The following is a 16,110-nucleotide window of genomic DNA, read 5'->3' on the forward strand; positions in this document are numbered from 1 at the left end:
TTCCTCAATTACAGAAGCTTGGCATCATTTTTAGAAACTATGAGCCATGTTTACATATCAGGTTCTAGACAACCTGTCCTGTTCTGTCCTTATTTTATTATTTAATTTAATTTTATATATTTTGTGCATGGTTGTTTTGCTTACATGTATGCATATGAATCATGTGAGTGTACTGTACCTGTGGATTTCAAAGGAGGCTTCAGATCTCCTGCAACTGGAGTTACAGATGGTTGTGTGCATGTGCATGTCTGTGGGGTGTGTGTGTCTGTGGGGTGTATGTGTGTGTGTGTGTGTGTGTGTGTGTGTGTGTGTGTGTGCTGGGAATCAAACCCAGGTCCTCTGGAAGAACAGCCACTGTTCTTTACTGCTGAGCCATGTCTCACGTTGGAAGTTATTCAGTCCTCCTATTTGATAGCACATGATAGAAATCTCATTGTTATTCTTATCCCAAGTCTTTCTCAGACACCTTGCTAAGCATATTGGTGAATCTACCCATGTATTTTAGGAGAATTGGTGTTTAGTCCTGATATCAAGGTCATTTCATAGTTTGACATAACTGATCTCTATATCCTAGTTACAATGAGCTGCACTGGCTGGTGTTTCTGTAACCATCTTTTTTTTTTATTGATTGAATGCTAGACAGTATATGTAGAACTATCTTAGAGATTGAGGCAAATTTTACTGAGGGCAGAGGGTGTTTAGCTTTCTTCTGCTGGCTGTTAGTGTGTAGGGTGATTGTAATCCTGTGAAGACATTTGTACAGAGAACCTTCTCCATGCTTCCTCTCCTCTCTGTAATCCCCTCCCTCTCCCTCTCCCTCTCCCTCTCCCTCTCCCTCTCCCTCTCCCTCTCCCTCTCCCTCTCCCTCTCCCTCTCCCTCTCCCTCTCCCTCTCCCTCTCCCTCTCCCTCTCCCTCTCCCCCTCCCCCTCCCCCTCCCCCTCCCCCTCCCCCTCTCCTTCCCCCTCCCCCTCCCCCTCTCCCTCTCCCTCTCCCTCTCCCTCTCCCTCTCCCCCTCCCCCTCCACCTCCCCCTCCCCCTCCCCCTCCCCCTCCCCCTCCCCCTCCCCCTCTCCCTCTCCTCTCCCCCTCTCCCTCTGTTTATTACTAAATAACTGACTCATTCTTTTGACACTGGAGTCTAGAGGGTTTTTTGTTGAAAGAGTAAAGGATATCCTCAAGTCAACTTTGTACCTGGACTTTTAATGGGGACAACGACCCTCCTATGCACAGTAGGTAAATTCCTCCTTGTGTCTGGATTTAGTCTTGTGCAATAGAATATCTTGTTACCGATACCTGATGTGGAGTTGACATTGAGTGGGATCCTGGACTCAAGGCAGGGTGTCTGTGCCCTGTGCACGGAGGTTTCATCTCGACTCTTCCCTTATTAGCAGAGGACAGTCACCTGTGCCCTACCTGCTTCTAAAGTTTTCTCTGTGCTTCTCAGAAGCAAAGGCTTAAACCTGCACCAGGAGGCAACTACTGTTACCCCAACCTCCAAGAATCCAAGGTTTTACTTTTATGAAAACGGTCCACCAGGAAGGCCTAACCCTAGACAATGCTCATCACCACACACCTATGCTGAAAAAGCCCTTCAGTTCCAAACAAGTGTCCTAACTCAAAACCGGTCTTGAAGAATTCAGTGGATGGACCCTCTCCTATTCTTCGCCAAAGCTTAAACACTTGATGTGCCCTGTGTCTCCTGTTAGTCTTTGTGACTATGTTCACTTGGTGACATTGTGGTCTTGCATCTATACAGGGGTCATAACAATTTACATTTTTTGCACATTATATGGCTTTATATGGTAGTTGCGTTCACTTTTTACAATTGGCCCAACGTTCTACACTTCAAGCCAGAGTGCTCCTACACAGAAAATATCATCTCTTCAGAGGGGAAAAAAAACATGGCAGGGAAAAAACTGGAAAGGAAAGCATCCTAAACTCTCAAGTGTCTCTGAATTCACGAGTTGATTTTGATACTTTGAGGCAGCATATTTAAACAGATACTCAGTATTTAAACAGACACTTGTTCATATTTCTGTGAAGTCTAGAAATGGGTAAGGGCTGTGTGGCTATTTAAAAGCAGCTTGCCTTTGTCCCTGTGACCACTAACAAAGCTCAGGCCAGTTAGCATTCTTTCACTCCTGTGGTGACTCACTCTCTTTTCTAGGAAGATGTGGAAGAGAAACATTTGTCATCCATGTTCTCCAGTGATGGACACATTTCTCAGGTAAATTTATTATGTGACGTATCAGGATTCTGATCCTGTGAGGGCTGTAATACACCAAATGTCTTCAAAGATTTCAGAACATAGCATTGTGTAACTGTTTGGGGTTTCATTAACTCAATGATCAGAGCTTGGAGGAATTTAGCCCAGTCCAAATGTCTGTGAATTACCGAGTTCTGTAAACTACTCTGATACTTATGTGCCTGCAAGCGGAGGAGTTCATTCTTCCTGGAAATACCTTCTCAATGATCAAATCTATACTTTTGAGAGTTTTTATTTTTATCACATTGTTCTAAAACCCACCTTCCCTTATATATGAATACAGGACTTTCAAGGGATTTGACCATTCAAAACAAATTTTCTTTGTAACCACTTTACTGTGCATGTGTCCATTATATACATGTGTTTGTGTGCACACGTTATGTGTATGTATGTGTGCATATGTACATGAGTGTATGTATGTGTGTGTATCTAAACATGTGCATATATATGTGTGTGTTTGTATGCACACATTATGTGTATGTATGGGTGCATATGTACATGAGTGTATGTATGTGTGTGTATCTAAACATGTGCATATATATGTGTGTGTTTGTATGCACACATTATGTGTATGTATGTGTGCATATGTACATGAGCATATGTATGTGTGTGTATCTGAACATGTGAATGTATATACATGTATTTTGTGCACACATATATCTGTGTGCATAGATGTATATGCATGTGTGTGTGCATGTGTATATATACAGCAAACGCATTCATATATATATATATATATATATATATATATATATATATATATATATATTAGAGAATGGTTGGAAAGTATGTCCACACAGATACATTGAGTCTGCTTCTGCCTGAAACCCCAATAATGCCAACCTCTAAAAAAGTTACTTTTCTGTAACTGGCAATTTGGCAAGAGACAGCTTAAGGCAGAAGGTTGTAATGTGGCTCATAGTTTGAAGGACTACCAACCACTGAGGAAGGAGGCATGGCAGCACTCAGCTCATGGTGGTGAGAACTAAATGATCAGAGAGATAGGTTTGTCTCTTCTCATAGCCAAAAACAGAAAGAATAAAGTTGGGATGAAAGAGGGGCTAGTCTGTAACCTGTAACCTGTAAGACCTGCCACCAAGCAGTCCACTTTTGCAACCAGGTCCCACCTCCTAGACTCCAGGGCCTCTCATATCCAAACGACATTGACCTACTGAAATTATTAATACAATTCCATTAAATAATACAGGTTAATATCTACAGGTTTGTATAACAAGAGGTGTGGCTATCAGCTTTTCAGATAACAGCTATAGGAAGGAAACAGTATTCTGAGCTCCCTACCAAGCATGTGTCTTCTCTTTCATAGGTTATAACCCTCCCATGTCCTCTGTTGACTCTGGGTCTTAGCTCTCAATCACCCCTTCCCCGACGCCATCCAACCATGAGGTTCAATCCATCAGCACCTGTCTGAATGTGAGCTATGAACATTAAGTCCTCATGTCAGAATCTAAATCCAGACCCATAGTTCCCTGGGGGCCCTGAAGGACCAATGTCCTTATGTCCTTCCTCTTAGCTTTAATTTTTAAAATTTTTTAAGATTCATCTTAGCTTTCTGTCTTCTGGAGGACAAATCAATCAATTTCTGTTATGGACTAAACTGTGCATTTCAATCTTTCTGAGCATACAGGGTGTGTCTGTGTGTGTGTGTGTCTGAGTCTATATGTGTGTATTTGTGTGTGAGCTCATGCACATATTTTGAGTATGTAGGCTCACTCTCATCTATATGGGAAGCTGTGGAAGCCAGGAGTCAACAAAGGGTTTCTTCCTTAAATGTTCTTATCTCAATCCACTGAAACTACACTTTTCTCTTTATTTCTGCCATTCCCCCCAAAATAAAATTTAGGCTCATCCTTAATCCAGTCTTTGTCAGTTTTTCATATTCAATCTATCACCAGGTTATTTTTATGACTGTATTATTTCACTTAATATATTCTAGCATTCTCAGTAAGTTGTGACTACAGTTAAACTCTTTCAGAGTTTGTGACTATAAAATGAGATGCATAGATTATATAAGCCAATAAAACATAGTGCAAGGTTGTTACAGAGTAAACTAAATCCCACATTGCCAGTGTGCCAAGGTGATGCAGAATTTTCATTTTAGTTGGTAACATGTCTACATTTTTAAGAATTTACATTTTGAGGATCTTCCCAGTACATAAGTCAGGAAACACCACCTTATATGTATACAATAATCTTATGATGTTTAATCCTCACTTCATTAGTTGTCTGTGCAAAATAGATGAGGTTTGATTCTTTTATAATTAAAAACACATGTGAATGGATCAAAATTAAACATTAGAATTTTATGGTTTACACTTTTATATTTTATCTCATGTAATCTTGATAGCAATTTTCCAGTCAATTGCCATGATTCCTCATGTAGAGAAGACATTGTCTAGGCATATGGGAGTAAATACTTAAATGGTAATTGTGGGTAGAACATGAAACTTCCCCATAGAACTGTGCTGACCTCAGCGAATATGTTGACTTTCTATTTGTAAAAGTAACTTTTACTCACCTGTTTTAATTGTTGTCTCAGAGGCTTACTGCTGAATAATAAATCTTACTAGATTTTCTAAACTCTAGCTGGATGGTTCAACTCAGCTGTTTTGGCCCAAACTTCTCTCCAAGCTGAGTGATTCAAGCTGGCTTCTCTCATCTCTGACTGAATTGCTCTGCTTGGCTTGAAACTAACTCTGACAATCCATTTTAGTCTTCTAGTTCCTTCTAATTCTTTGGTTCATTCTGTTTTCACTTGCTGTCTCTGTAAAACTGTAACAATAAAATAAATAAATAAATAAATAAATAAATAAATAATAAAAAAATAAACACACACACATGCACCTACACAGACACACACATCTGTCCACCCATCACCAACCACACCACCCTTCTTCTTCTCTCTTTCTGCTCTTAAGTACACTCTCTTTCCTCTGATACTCTTATCTTAAGTTGGGTGTCTCCTATCTCTGACTCATTTTGTCAAATCTTTCTCTGATTCATCATTTTGTCTGTCCCTCAATTAGATATTATGTCCAAACATGGCTACTTCCTTCTACAAACTAATTTTACTAACATTATTTGGGATTAAAGGTGTATACTAAGGGCATGTCTGTATCCAGTCAGAGAGATTAAAGGTGTGTCTGCATTCCAGCCAGATCACACAGACCTAGAAAATCTTCATATGTGAATCCTTGCCAGAGCAGCAATGTTGCTGGATTAAAATTCCTCTACATATATTAACAAGGGTAATGTTCTTCTAAGAAGCCATATCTGGTGAGTCACATGCTGATGAAGCAGCTGACTCTTCCTCAAAGGGACTGCTCATATATATTTGTCCTTTATGCTATAATGAACAGCTACAAAGTTTCAATCTGTGAAAATGGATCTTAACTAAATAAACCCTTCTTATTTTTGCTCATCAGGTCTGTTGACGTTTGTGGGATGTCTATTTTGTCTTCTGTGATATTCATTAATAATTCTCTCTAAATTTATTTTCAGTATTTATTTTTAAATCTCATAAATTGTACTATGAAGGCATTATAAAGCAATTTCTTGTCCAATAAATAGGCAGAATGGTGTCCTATTAGTGAAGAAAACCTCCTGAGTATAAAATTTAATTGATGTTTTGTTAAGAAAATATTCCAGAAAATGTAAGTTTGAGCATTTTATTTTGTGAATTCTTATTTTTCTCTAGCTTACTATCCTATTTTATCACTCCTCTTGTCTACTGGCATTGACCTGTGCAGATTTTGCCAGCTGGATCTGGGATCAGAGAACTTGAAAGAATGGGGTAGACTACAGTCTGATGCTACAGACAACCTACTTCAAATTCAGTGTACTTTTATACACAATGTAACAAAGAAAGAAATGATTCAAGGAAGGTTGTTTGAGTTTAGAAAAGCATAATCAGAAAAACATGTAAATCAATGACAATAAGCACATACTAAATATTAACAGAGCAGCCCTTTCCCAGAACTTTAACAGGACAGAACAATGGAAACACAACTGCCTGGCATGCATATCTGAAAAAGCACAAAAGCAAGGCAAGAGGGGAGGCGATAACCAGATTCAGAACACAATGACCAGATTGGGCTCTACAACTATGATCTGTTATAAAATAGGAACAAACATGTCTTATAAATTGAATGTGCTTATCACAGGAGGCATGAAATCAAGTCCAAGACAAATTTATGGAATAAAATACACCTGAGGTGAAAGGCCCTCTGTTGTTTTCCCCCAGAGTGTCCCTCAGTTGCCCAAGCTTTGTTCACTACAGGTAATTCTGTGGGCCGTGTTACAATACCTCCATCCTCCTCCTTTGTCTCTTTCTCCCTTTCTTCCCTCTCTCATTTCATTTTAAATAATCTTAAATTAGACTTCAGTTAGTAAAATACTTATGTGTAGGTTTTGATGTGAGAACAACTAACTACCTTCCATTCCACTCCTTCTTTATAAGAAAGAGTCAACTGAATGTAAATTTTAGTAAATGGTGATATGTGTTCTTGTCATCTACAGCCACATGTGAATAATGTTATTGAAGAAGTTAAAAACATATGCAGTGTTCTGGGTTGTATTGAAACCAAACAAGTTTCAGATGCAGTAAAAGAACTAAATCTAGTTCTGCAGAGACCATCACAGGTAAATATATTCCATTGTTACAGCATAATTAAATCTACACTCAACATTCATTTAAAGAGGATGGAAAATTTTTGACTGGAAATCATATGTCTGTTTGTACATATGTGTTTGTATGTGAGCACACAGTATATTTCAGTTATTGAAAAGTATGGGCATGCCAAGTATGTTATACCAAAGAGATTCAAATTAAGTTAAAAGGAATTCACTAACACCCTGACACTCAGGATATTCATGACTTCCCTCAAAATTTCCAAGTTCAGAGTCCTCTGGTGTCTGAGTGCGTACAAGGCACAGTATTCTAGCAAGTGTGTATACAGGCTGGTGATTGTGATCTTGTGCACAGGTACAGAATAGTCAGGCTGTACAGCTAGAAGGCAATGGACTGCAGAAGTGCTTTTCCACAGAATGTGAGGTAGACACTGATACTGTGCACTCTGGGGAAAGTCTCTGGAAACCACACCCTGAACCATTTTCTACTTTGAAGGGTTTGTAAAAAATGGAGCATTATACAAGATTTTAAATCTCAAGAAAAAAGTAAAATTTCCAATGTGAATGCTAATCAAAAATGACACTTGTGAAGTCTATTCACAACCTGTCTGCTAGTTTAACAAATGAATAGAAATGTAACAGTAAGAATGATGGCAATAATAATAATAATAATATCAATATGATAGTTCCTCTTCAGGTGCATACTAACAGATACCATGTATTGGTGTCACTTGATACAGGTTTACCCATGATAAGTTTCAATTTACAAAATAGACAGGTAAAGAACTAATAAAAATGATAAGATATAGCAACGTAATATTATTCTATAACATATAGCACAATTGTCAGCAGTATTATGGTTACTCTTTAAGGTCATTAAGTCAACTATGTTTGCTTGAGCACAAATACTCCAAACCCTGTCAACTGATTTGGAAATTGAGATGTTACTAGGTGACCGATGGATACGTAGCACATACTGCATATATACAGGAGACAAACTGGATGATCTGGCCCTAGGCAGTAAGGAGTTGGACAGGGAGGGCTTCCATTACACTACTCAGAATGATGCTCAGCCTAAAAGGTTATGACTTGTTTATTTATGAAATCTTCTACTTGGTCCATTTAGAAGGGTTTTGACCACAGTCTTCTTGAAACTCATGACAGAGGAACTATGATAATTAACACTTGATTCATATTATTTATTTAATATAATTTTATTCTACTTCAACACTTTCTCATTATAATGTCATTAATTTAGTATTAGCATGTTCATTTTATTATTCAAATTTGATGCACATGGTATTTAGGGACAGAGGATTAGTACATGAATACATGAATTCTTTATCTGCATGAGAAGAACAAGATTATATTCCCTTTAAATACATTAGTCTAGAAATTCTCAAAAGATTGATTTCAAATATACATAATCATTTTTACTGAATGTGTAAATAATTATGCTGTCTGCTTATTGCTGCTGACACCAGAATGACTATGCAAAGTCAGTAATTAAATGCATGACTATGTCTTGTTTTAATCAAAAGTTGTTTTATGTTTAAACAATGGGTACAAACAATTTATTTGCATTCTATGAACAGTGTGGATAACAATACTAAGTTGTCCCCAACACAGATCACCAAATATGCTAAAAATATCAGCTAAAAGAACTAATCAGCTAAATCAATAATCCCCAAATTTAATGTTTAAGTATTTGTATTTGTTTCCCTGAATTTTTTTACTGAAAAAGTAAGTTTTTTATTTTTAACTTTTCCACTTATTGAGTTACTTTGCTGTGTCTATGCTGGACTATATGACAAAAGTTCATTAAGGAAAGCAGTGTTGACTGGGACTTACAACCCAAAGAACAATCCATCAGTTCAGGGCAAAGAACTGTCCATCAGTGCAGTGTGAAAAACAGTGCATCAGTGCAGTATAAAGAACTGTTCATCAGTGCAGTGTGAAGAACAGTGCATCAGTGCAGTATAAAGAACTGTCCATCAGTGCAGTGTGAAGAACAGTGCATCAGTGCAGTATAAAGAACTGATCATCAGTGCAGTGTGAAGAACAGTGCATCAGTGCAGTATAAAGAATTGTTCATCAGTGCAGTGTGAAGAACAGTGCATCAGTGCAGTATAAAGAACAGTCCATCAGAGTGCAGTGTGAAGAACTGTCCATCAGTGCAGGACAAAGAACAGTCTATCAGTGCAGTGTGAAGAACAGTGCACCCGTGCAGTGTGAATAGTCCATCAGAGTGCAGTGTGAAGAACAGTCTACCAGTGCAGTGTGAAGAAGAGTACACTGGTACAAGGCAAAAAACAGTGAGTTCATCATTGCAGGGGAATTGAGGCATCAGAAGCTGAAAGTAGATGGCCATGTTACAGCCTCTGAAGTCTGGGAGTTCAATACATGCATGTCAGTGCTCAGCCCTCTCTTTGTATTCACATAATCCTGAATCCCAGCCAGAGAATGCTACCATCTGAAGGAGACTTCTCACTTCAGTTAATTCAATCAAGGTAACCCTCATGCTCCAAGGCCAGAGTTACCTAGATCATACTTCATAGGAACACCCACAGGCTTGTCTCTAGATTGTGTCAAGCAGATAGTCACCACTAACCACCACACCACTAGTATAGAAGCAACTGGAATAACTATGTAGTCTCTACACCTTGTTTTGTAAAGATATTAAGATCTATAAACTTCCCAGATGACAATTGGGTGAGATATATGTTGGGTTTATGTTTACTTTGATTGTATTCTCTCTGTGTCAGAACAAAAACAAACAATGCTATAGTTTTGAAAAGCATACCACCTACATGTTCTGAAAATAAATAGTTCTAACAAACTTGATAAATAAAAGTTTCTTCACTTCCACTAAACGGAGTCAATCCAGAAAACCAAGCCAGTGAGAATTAGCTTCCAACCGATAATTTGTCTTTTTGGTCATTACCTTTTTGGGGATGCTGCAAGCACCTAGAGCTAAAAGCAAACACTATAATCTCTCAGTGCTACAAATGGTATTGGGTTACTCTCGGTATGCGAGTTCTTACCTGAATCTGATTGTGGCAAATTAATTAACCGTTATTGCTTTCAATGTGAATTTAAATCAGAGCCAAGTTACCACCTGGTAATTGGGATGAATTTTTTGGTAGCTTTGAGTCTTCCTCCCAAGATCAGAGTGGAGGCATTAAGTACAACAAACCCCATCTTTCTGTCACAGTGGAGCAGATCTAGAAGTATGGATGTGTGTCCTCTCTTCTGTGGACACCATTAGACTGGATTTCAACTTTTATATCTACCTCGTAATGGATCAGTGGAAACAAGTAATGGGGCAAAGAGAGAGGAAAATCACTTTTTGATGAAGAAGCACTTCAGGTACTATTAAAGTTCTCTAAGGAATAAAATGTCTGATCTCCCAAGGAGTCACTTCCTAAAATACCTAAAACACAACTCTAAATTTTTTTTCCAAGATACCCAACTTCTCAGTAGATCTGAAGCCAAAAGAACCTTTTGTGGAAAAATTACCTATTTTCTAAGAATACCATGGGGGATTATGCTCAAGAAAAGCTTAGATTTAGCACAATACAGACCTTGTGTTTTTATGCACTAAATGTATGATTTTTTTTATTCCTTTTCAGCTGAAATCATAGGTAGCCTCTAATTTTGATAATGATAATGATTTTCATGGACAGAGTTGAGAATTTTATTTTATTTAAAGTACATCATTAATAAATGGGTTATTTATCTCTACCCCAACCCCAAGATCCTAGTTATTTTTTTACAGACTTTAAAGTTGCTTGCTTCCATACTGTGTGCCCCGATCCTGCCCACTGGTTTTCATCCCATCTTAATTGTGAGCCTACATATAGAGGAATGCTGACACAAAATACTAAATACATTTTGCAGGATTTGTGCAGTAACCAATTACAATTATAAACTCAACAAAACCAATCTGTCTACCCACTACGATCTAAGATAACAAGCACAGAGGGGTCCAAGTCTCTGCCAGCAACTCTGAAATTGAGATGCTTTGCTTTTTCCTTGGCCGCATTTTTGGTCATCATGCAAGACACTATTTCCTGCCATGTAGGGAAGTAATTAAGGATCTAATAAATGAAAGATTGTCAAACTGAAGAATTAAATCATAACTAAACTTCTAGACTCCTACTTTATATTGAAAGCAATCTTTAGCCTTCAAGTTATTATTCAGAAACTCATTTCATATATTTTTATAAACTACTCCAGAAAAATTGAAGCACAGAGTGGAAAATATGTTCTTTCCTATTGTGCTGTAGGTGGATGTCATGGTGATTTTATATTACATGTCTACATTTCTGAATAAATTGAATTCTAGTCAAACCAGGCTAACAGCTCAAGTAGTCTGTCCCACCTGGACAGGATGAAGATATTACCTGGAGTTGTTGGGACTACTGTTTGATGCTATGTTCTTGTGAAATATTTACCTAATACAATCGCTTCTGAGGTCCATAGAATGACATTTTGAATCAAAAGGTTACATTCAAATTTAATTATATTTTACCATAGGAAATATCTCCTCTCTAAAGGAATCCTACAGAAGTTCTTTGATATAAGGATACAGCTATTCTCTGGATTATTTGCTTAATAGATGTGCTGTTTAGTTAATTAACTTCCTTAGAAACAAAATTTAATATTTATTTTTAATCAAAGAAAAAAATGACTTGAATGGTAATTCACTCTTGTTGTCCAGCTGCCAAAAGAGCTGAGGCTGGAGAATATCAAAAGTCCAGGAGTTTAGACAACTACCGTCAATGTACCAAGAGCCCATAAGTACAATAATTTTTTTTAGTCTTTCAAAATTTCTGCCAATTAGAATGGATCTTCTAAAAAACTTGAACTTTCCTTTCCACTGGAACATTGTTTTTAGTGAATATGTGTGTCATGATATATGGTTTTCATAGCAATGAACCAGAAAACCCCAAGCCAGCTAAGGAATTCCACATTTCCAATAAAGACATAAATACAGTGTCATGTTGTGCACATGATTATAAATAACAAGGGAAAGGATGCAAATAATAACTTTTCAGATTGTGGTTTTGATTTGTGATTTGATTTAATATATTTTCCTCGGTGTTCAACTATAAGTTAATTAATTCCCCTAAAAAAAGAGAGAAATAAAACCAAGGGGAGAATCTATATTGTTCTTTTCCCACTTCATCGAGACCTCTTTAAGATGTTCCTCAAATCTTGTGCCTGACTGTCTGCTAATAATAAGAGATAGGCAGTGAACAACAAGCATTTGAAATGCACTTATAACAGAAGATTGGTTCCTGTCATGGTGGAGAGACGGAGCTTGACAAGATCTGCAGGGTGCTTTAATAATGAAAGGCTTGGCCGATTTGAGCAACATTTAAAAAAAACTATAATAACCACCGTTACTCACTGCAATATCCAGAAGGGTTTCTTATACTATATATATTTCCAGTGTTTAATCTGTGACAATGATAAATAAACCAAGAGACACTTACATCACTCTCTCATCCCAGAGATAGTTTTGTGTGCTGATTTTGTGATATTACTACTTTTATTATTTCCTGGGTTAGTAACACAAATGCTTCTCTTTTTTTTTCTTCCACTTTTTAGAATTTTCCTCAGAATTCAGAGACTTCAAAAAAAGGTAACAAAAATATATATTCAAACACTTATAAAAATAAAGGGAACAAAGGACATAAGTCTTAGAATTCTGTCGCCCTTTTTCTTCAGTCAGGCATCTAAATACTGTGGTAACACATGCCCACAGAGCCAAGGGAGAAATGGCTTAGACCCTTAATAGCCCTTCTACTGACAGAAGTGATAAATTCACAAGAGAATATTTTTATTATGGTTTGTTTTAATAAAATGAGAAAAGTGGAGATTCCTAAAGAGGAAAGGATTTGTTGTGGTGGTCGTTTTGTTCTGTTTTCTTCTGTTTTTCAATTGTTTGTGTGTGTGTGTTTGGATGCTTGGGTTTTTTGTTGTTGTTCTGTTCTGTTTTATTTTGAGACTGATATCACTATATAGTCTGCTGCTGGACAGAAACTCATTGTTAAGACCAGAGTGGCCTTGATTTTCCAGATATCTGCCTGCTTTTGCCAACCAAGAAGAATTAAAGAGCTGTCTCACCACATGCAGCAAGAATTATTTTAAAAATCCTTTAGTCATCCTAAGATACTGCAAGAAGTTACTATAAATTGGATTGTGGTGTGAGAAAAGTTGCAAGATTTATCTCCAAAGTCCTTAATTTCTAATTTAGACTCAAGCTATATTTGAAAGACTAGCTGATAGGCCAGGCAAAGGAACTGGGTTGTGCAGCAAGACCCATGGAGGATCTGAGATGGAGGTACTGCAAGTAGATTTTCCTACTTCAATCAAGAGTAAATGTGTGACCACGTGCTTCAGAGCAGTATTCACTTTTCAATCAGAAGATGTAGTTTCCATTATCAGCTCTCCAACTGGGAGAGCTGGGACCCAAGCCTCTTGAATCACCTTGAATCATCAGTCATCCTAATAGGCACGAAGTAGATAGTGTGTTGTTGAGGCTGTTGTATTTGTACAGGGAGATATTTGGCACAGGCACACTCTGATTATCTTGCAGGGACTACATAGCTAACTTGATAAGCATAATTGCAGAGGTAACTATGGGAAGCATTTGAAAAACACCCACCTTCCAAATCATTAACATTTCTAGTAAAGAGTTGCATGAGAAACATAGTGTCAATTCTAATTCCAATATTTGGAAAGAGTAGATCAATGATATGAAAGTCACCCTCCATGTGTCATCCTAGAAGTAGTACAGAGGCAAAGGATGTGGAGAAAACACCCGAACTAGTGCAAAGGGGATTCTCAGAAGACTCTAACATATAGAGGGAGACAGAGAGGGCCTCACAATACTCCTGGCACGGAGTCATCTGTGGAAAGCATAGGCACACTAGGGTAACGATGCTCCACCCAGTTCTAACTGAAGTATTGTAATGAGGTTTCTTCCACCCATACTTCTCAGGGTGTTAGAATATGAGATTCCACAAAACTAAACAAAAATGTGTTCAAAGATTTATACTGCATAACAAATCTCAACAGATTTCAATTGATGTATTTGATTTACTAACAAATTAACATTGTAATTCTTTGCTTAGGGAAAATACAGGTATAATAAATATTATTTTGCTATATTGATTTCTCCACCAAGCAGAAGATCTTGATTCACAAAAGAGTCTGATGACGTTATTGCTGTGCATGTATGTGTGTACAGGTATATGTGCACATGCACATGTGCTTAGAGGCTAGAAGTCACCACCACTCGTCCTTCTTAGTCACACTCCACTTTGTTTTCTTTTTGGGACAAGGTCTCCTACTACAGCTGGAGTTTACCAGTTTGGCCTGGATAATGGCATAGCAAATTTCAGGAAGCCACCTGTTTCTCCCTCCCAGTGCTGAGATCACAGATGCAAACCAATGTGTCAGATTTTTAAAAATACTCATTTAATTTTTTTCTCTCATGGATGAGTGTTTGACTGCATGTATTGTTGATATGGATGGTGCCAATGGAGGCCAAACAGGGAACTGTACTCTCTGTAGCTGAAGTTACAGACTACAATGAGCTGACATGTGGGAGCTAGGAACTGAACCCATGTCCTCTGTAAAAGCATGTAGTGTTCTTAACCACCAGTGTTCTCTAGCCCCCATGCCTAGATTTTGGGGCGTGTCCTTAAAATTTTATTTCAGGTTTTCATGCCTTTATAGTAGTTGTTTGCTAACTGACCTATCTGACGTCCTGTGATGATCATACATTTGAAATGTATCCTTCATCCAGAGTTCTGGAATCACAGATTACCTCAGGACATTACTAAGCAAACTCTTGGAAGCAAATAATAACCAAGAACTGTCTGTCTGAACCAGTAATAAAGAGGAGAATGTAATAAGTGTCAAAATAATTAAATTTCTCAAAAATACAAACTTGAGGTCAAACCAATAATGTTAGATATATATTCACTGTCACGCTTTCACAAGATTGGAAGTTATTGACAGAAAGTCCATGCTAATTGCTCCGAAAAACCAACAGAACAATTTGAAAAGAGAAAACCACATTCTTCTAGAAACTTCCAAATCTCTACTACCCGTGATTCAGAAAAAGTCCCTGTTGGGTGGCCTCCAGAGTTTGACAAGGCTTTCTTTAGGATTATTATCATAGTGCTTTTTGCTTCTGCTTCATGAATTCCCACTGCTGATTTCTCAGAGAAATTTAATTAGAGCCTTTCTCTTTGCTCATCTTCCCCCAGGCTGTTGAAAAAAAAAGGAGGGGGAGTCACCATTTAAGAAATGAGACAAATGAGTCCAGTTGGCTTATAAATTTTGTGTGCATTTACAAATAAGTGAATAATAGCATGTGCCTAGCAACAACAAAGGGTGTCTAACTGTGGGCAGCATTGCTGGGGGAGAGGTTGTGGAGAGAAGCATGATGTTGAAGCTGTCTCCCATACCATGGCGCCCGAAACCTCTCACACTGAAACGGTGCAGAACAATCAGGAAGAATGCTAGCTCTTCATGCCCTTTTCTTCTCAAAACAACTGGAAACCAAGACACAATCTTTGTTTGAGAAGCAACTTTGAAGAAAGGTGCATGTGTGTCTATGAATGACTGTGCCAACAACCTGACCCAGAGTGCACTTCAGTCCTGTCACAGCAGACACCAAGAAGAATCTAATGTGCTTATTTGTCCTCTCAACAATTCCTCTGCTCTTATAGAAAAATTGTTAGATTGTTATATTTTCCTTCATCAATATCCTTGTTTCATTTATGTGGTTATAACAAAATATCCTTTAAAAAAAAGAAAGAAAGAAAAAGAAAAAAATGCAATGTAGAAACAAAGGGGCTTGTTTGACTTTTGATTCAAAGTCACAGGCCATTATCCAGGGAAAGTCAAAGTAAGGATTTAAAATATCACATCTACAGTCAAGAGTAGAAAGGGGGAGTGCAAGAATCTTCTTGGCTTGCTTTCATGTATCTTTTTTCTATCTTATTTTAAATACTTCAGAAGATCCAGCCTAGGGAATAGAACCCACCCACAATGGGCTGGGTCTTCCAGCTGCAAGCAACAATCAATACAATCCCTCACAGACATATCTCAGGCCAATCCAACATAAAAATAAAATCTTCAGGTGACTGTAGGTAATGTCGAGTTGACTTTTA

General features: G+C 37.7%; 1 protein-coding gene across 9 annotated transcripts in view; it reads left to right on the forward strand.

Annotated features, from left to right (window-relative positions):
- The window catches only part of Pik3c2g (phosphatidylinositol-4-phosphate 3-kinase catalytic subunit type 2 gamma), a 340,028-nt gene that overhangs the window by 87,181 nt on the left and 236,737 nt on the right, over nt 1-16,110 (forward strand). For 7 of the 9 annotated variants that reach the window (XR_013112697.1, XM_076940719.1, XM_076940715.1 and 4 more), the window contains 3 exons: nt 2,168-2,227; nt 6,803-6,925; nt 12,530-12,563. Coding sequence is in view for 8 of the 9 variants with exons in the window: in XM_076940719.1 (XP_076796834.1) it covers nt 2,168-2,227; nt 6,803-6,925; nt 12,530-12,563 (217 nt within the window). In the remaining variant the exon portion in view is untranslated. The remainder of the gene's footprint in view (nt 1-2,167; nt 2,228-6,802; nt 6,926-12,529; nt 12,564-16,110) is intronic. The other 2 variants (XM_076940717.1, XM_034512005.2) reach the window with 1 other exon arrangement.

Source organism: Arvicanthis niloticus, chromosome 9, assembly GCF_011762505.2.
Source record: "Arvicanthis niloticus isolate mArvNil1 chromosome 9, mArvNil1.pat.X, whole genome shotgun sequence".
NCBI classification, from domain to species: domain Eukaryota; kingdom Metazoa; phylum Chordata; class Mammalia; order Rodentia; family Muridae; genus Arvicanthis; species Arvicanthis niloticus.